Source organism: Euphorbia lathyris, chromosome 3 (genome assembly GCF_963576675.1).
Source record: "Euphorbia lathyris chromosome 3, ddEupLath1.1, whole genome shotgun sequence".
Taxonomy (NCBI): Eukaryota; Viridiplantae; Streptophyta; class Magnoliopsida; order Malpighiales; family Euphorbiaceae; genus Euphorbia; species Euphorbia lathyris.
The window spans coordinates 76841750-76846213 of NC_088912.1; the positions used below are offsets into that span (position 1 = coordinate 76841750).

Sequence of the window (4464 nt, forward strand, 5' to 3'; positions counted from 1 at the left end):
GAAAGAACAAGCAGCTAGAGCTCAGCATGAGCGAAGTCAGTCTCAACACAAGAAAGAGAAATAGATAGGCTAGCTCAGTATAGACTAAGTCAGAGATGTAATCTATATGCCATATCTATAAGTTTGTTGTGTACTCACTGACTACTATCATATCTGCATCTTTTATTCCTATTCCTGAGTTATGATATATGTTAATATATGTGTACTGAGTCATTACGTATCTTCAATTAAATCAGCTATGTTTTATACTTATAAATCTTATTGACTGAATCAAATGCTGATAACATGTTTGATATTGACCTATGTTTTTATAAAAACATTGTCTGTTAAGAACTCATTGAACAACAAATTACTCAACGCACTCTATATGATTAAACCTTCCGCTTAATACTGAGTAAATAGAATATGTTGGATAAGCTGACCTATCTGAAAACTGACCTTAGACTTACTCGATTAAATCCTTAAATGTTTTACAGTAAAACTAAGTCAGTAGCTCAACCCTTACGGGGGAGTTTGCTAAGTTGTAATAGGTCAACTATCATGGGGGAGCTCAATACTGAGTTCTTCGCTGAATGGTTTTGCCAACATTAAAATTGAGGAGTTTGTTGAAACACCTTTCCACATAATTTTGATTTGACAAAATTGTTTAAGTATAATTGAAATACATATTCTAAAACACACTAAGTTTAAATGCTTTGATTTATTCTACTAATGTGTTTGTTCAATGTTGAGTTAAATTATTTATAAGACACAAGAATTAAAAGGCCCAAGCCCAATACAAGTGTTAAAGCCCAAGTCAAACAACTCAGTACAACTCGGCCCGCGTTTGTCAAAACGTTGCCGTTTTGGACAAAACGCAACTCAGCAACAGAAGGATCTAGAAGACCTTCGGGAACAACTTCAAGATGAAGCTGCTGAGTAGATTCGACAAACGTACAAAGACAGCAGCTGGCTTAAAAAAACTTCCAGACAAAGTATTTCTACTTTGGGTAAAGTTCAGACGACACAGTATGCTGTCCAGTTGACTTTACCATAAAAGGAGAGACAGTCTGCTGAGCTGACCGAGGACAGAAGATACACAAATCTGATTGGCCGAGAGCTCTGAGCAAGTCAGGATGACAACGACAGGAAGCCATTTCCCTCCAACGGTTATTTCGAAATTCAAAATGACCGATGCCCAGACGTCTCTATAAATAGGGCCATCATAAGCTTCATTCAACACAGAACTTGATCAAGCCATTACGCTGACCAAATTTCTACACAAGTTCTGCAAACAAAGAAGCAAAGCAAATCATACACTACAATTCATACATCTGTGTAAAAGTCTAGAGTGATTCTTTCAATCGTCTAAAGTGTCTTAGCAAATCATTGTATAGGACAAAACACTTATCATTTCTAGAAGATAGAAAGGAGAGGCTGAGTACTCGGTTATAGTACTCAGCGTGAGATTAGGATTGAGTAGAGGTATAGAGGAAGGTACTCTTGTTATACTCAGTTGCTAAGATTGTAAAAGGTTTGAGGCTCTACCTTTAAAGAGCTCAGTAGAGGATTCGAAATCTCGAAACGTGTTCCGGGGACAGGACGTAGGCTTAGAAGAAGCCGAACCTGGATAAATCTGCTGAGTAAAGTATTTCTTACCTTTAACTCCTTATATATATTGCTTGCTTAAAATAACCAAAAATTGACCAAGTAAAGAGGTCAAGTTGAGTTGTGCGCGTTAAACGTCTGAGCTCAGGAATAGACTCTAAGTGCTATCTCCTGACTCAAGCTAAGAAACTGACCTAGTCACCAGTTGACTAAGCCAGTATCTTGCTGTTTACTCAGCGCCGCTGTTAAAACATTTTTCCTTAAAAAAAGAAGTCTGCCCTAATTGCAAAAAAAGTTTAAATAGTTCATAACCCTCCCTTGGAACTATACTTGCAACCCTACAAGGGACCAACAATTGGGGCATATTAGTAAGATGCGAATCCAATACATGCAGACGCGTTTTAAAACCGTGAGAACCAAGGTATTGGATTTGGGTCAGAGCGGACAATATCTACATGGTATTGGAACAGGGTGTTACAACACGAGTAACTATCGGTGTGTTATCAAGAATCTTCCAAAGGATAAAACTCTTCTAATCATAATTTTTTGGTAAGAATAGAAGTCTTGACTTTGATTTGCAAAATAACTATTAAATACTCCGACTTTACAGTTAATGAAAAAGAGAAATTATACAAGTAGAAAAAGAGAAAAAGAAGTGATCATTGTGATAATTGAGGAGGTAAGGCTTTCTCATATTTCCACTCATGAGCTTTCCACTCAGGGAGTTGTTGTACGACTAGCTGCATTAAGTCAGAACCAAACATGTTTATCATCTTTTAGAGAAATTAATTAACTGTTAATTACTAATTAAGACTCTCTAATATTGTTTGAAAATATACAGAGAGAGAGAGAGAGATTACAAACCATTCCAGTAGAATTTGGATTACCAACTGTGGTTTGGCAAGCAAGCCTCCAATTTTTGGGTTTCTGAAAATAATATATTTCATTCATTTATTATTATATAAATTCAACCTTCCAAATTAAGAATAGATAACATTTAGACCTTTTTGAGTTTCTCCTTCTCTTTGTCTGTACGAGGATTAAGTAGTTCCTTCCCCATTATGATCTAAAAAAAAACAGAGTTTAGCATCACAACACACACATATTCATACATATGAAAGTGAAGCCTATAATTCTTATACAAAATAATTACAAGATAAACATCCACAAAATTTTCTCCCCATTATTATCCGATCGTGGTGTTTAATTGATATATAGTTATCTCTATTCTATATTACATCAACATTTTGATAATATGTTCCATTCAACACTTCGCGTCAATAATTGAATTAGTTGGTTTACAAACCAATAAAATTCTATTGATTATTAGTACAATTTATCAGAAATATAAATATTTTTTCATACTCAAATAATTTTTTTATATAAATATTATTAATTGAATTAAATGTTACCAATTAATTATCTTGTTTATCGAAAGTTGTATTAAAATTATAATGACTTATTGCTAAACATGGAAAAGCTGAATTGTGTCAAGATTCTCTTTTCTCCTTTGAGCAAAAGAGGGCATGACATACATCTCAACAAAATTGACATGTTACACATTTAGTTATATATGTAATCATTTTTCTTTTCTTTATCTTTCATAACCCAACTATACAAATAATAAAGAAACATATAAAATAAAATTTCTCTATTAGGGTCAACACAAATTGGACATAGAATACTATTTTATCATTTCGACTTGTATTTAAATTTTTTTTTTTCACATAGTGGTGCTCATGATCATGATGATGATCAAATCATAAGAACAATGTAGAAAGCACAGTTTGAAAAGTTAGGAAACATGAAAAAAAAAAATTGTATTTGAGAATTGTTGATTGATTTGTCTAAATTTATTTGACAATGATATAAATAAATTAATTTACCTCTACCATGCAAGTCGCACAGGTTCCTCCGCCAGCACAATTTAGCAAAGGTCTAGACTGAAAAATAAATCAAGTAGATAATATTTAAATAAAAATGACAAAATATGCAATAATAATCGAATTGGAATTAAATTGAAAATAAACTTACATAAGGTCCATACAATTCAATATTAGAATCCAACATTATATCCCTTAGGTTTTTTCCTCCGCAGGATGTACGAAAATGAATATCAGCACTTCCATCTGGTAATAACACTGACTACAAAAACAAAACAATATTTATATTATATATTTACATTTATTTAATTAATTAATTAGTATAACATTTTCTGACTTACATGAACAAATGCACAATTAACAGAAGGTGGTTCATCTGGCTCCTTTGCGTCGGACTTACTCTCCGCCGGGACAGTGCCGACGGCCCTGATTTTAATCCTGGACGGTGGTCTAATATTGGTTAAGGATTTAAGGGTATTCTGTGGAGATTTTAAGGAGCATAAACCGTAAGAGTTCAGTTGAAGAGTTCCCATTTTTCTGGATTTGGTTGATAGTTTTCTGTATTGGATACAGGTTTGGTTTTAGCAATGGCTGTGTGGTGGCTTTTATTTATCTTATCCAATATATAATTAATTTCATCACTTATGTGGGATAATAAAAGAATTGGCATATGGGGCCTATATTGCCATTTCCTTTTTCATTTGGAGAAGGGATTTGAGCCAATCTTACCCTTAATTTTCCAAAGTATACATATACTGTTAATATATAGAATGGTAAAAATTTATTCTCTATGTAATTTTGGGCTTAGGCTGTGGCAGAATCAACATTTTACTCTTTAGAGTGAAAAAAAAGTAAACCAAGGTATATGGATTGACCTTATTGTTATCATTATTATTTTACTCCTATGCAGGTAAAACTGACGTGGCGTTTACCTTAAGTTGGAGTAAGAAAAAATGCACAACCCTTTATTTGTTATGTTTCAATTAACACCCTA

General features: G+C 33.3%; 1 protein-coding gene across 1 annotated transcript; it reads right to left on the reverse strand.

Annotated features, from left to right (window-relative positions):
* Positions 1 to 2104: 2104 nt before the first annotated feature.
* LOC136221957 (photosynthetic NDH subunit of subcomplex B 3, chloroplastic) lies at positions 2105 to 4083 on the reverse strand. The gene is made up of 6 exons (XM_066009437.1): positions 3812 to 4083; positions 3622 to 3732; positions 3474 to 3530; positions 2591 to 2653; positions 2452 to 2514; positions 2105 to 2327 (listed from the first exon to the last, which is right to left on the reverse strand). Exons 1-6 carry the CDS (start codon positions 4001 to 4003, stop codon positions 2247 to 2249), a joined length of 567 nt encoding a protein of 188 aa, XP_065865509.1. The 5' UTR covers positions 4004 to 4083; the 3' UTR covers positions 2105 to 2246.
* Positions 4084 to 4464: the final 381 nt, after the last annotated feature.

Excerpts from the sequence above, each read along its gene's own strand:
- LOC136221957 (XM_066009437.1), bottom strand. The coding sequence starts at position 4,003 with ATGGGAACTCTTCAACTGAACTCTTACGGTTTATGCTCCTTAAAATCT. Across the intron at positions 3,733-3,811 it reads TTAATTGTGCATTTGTTCAT|TCAGTGTTATTACCAGATGG; the intron begins GTAAGTCAGAAA and ends TTGTTTTTGTAG. Across the intron at positions 2,654-3,473 it reads GTGCGACTTGCATGGTAGAG|ATCATAATGGGGAAGGAACT; the intron begins GTAAATTAATTT and ends GTTTTTTTTTAG.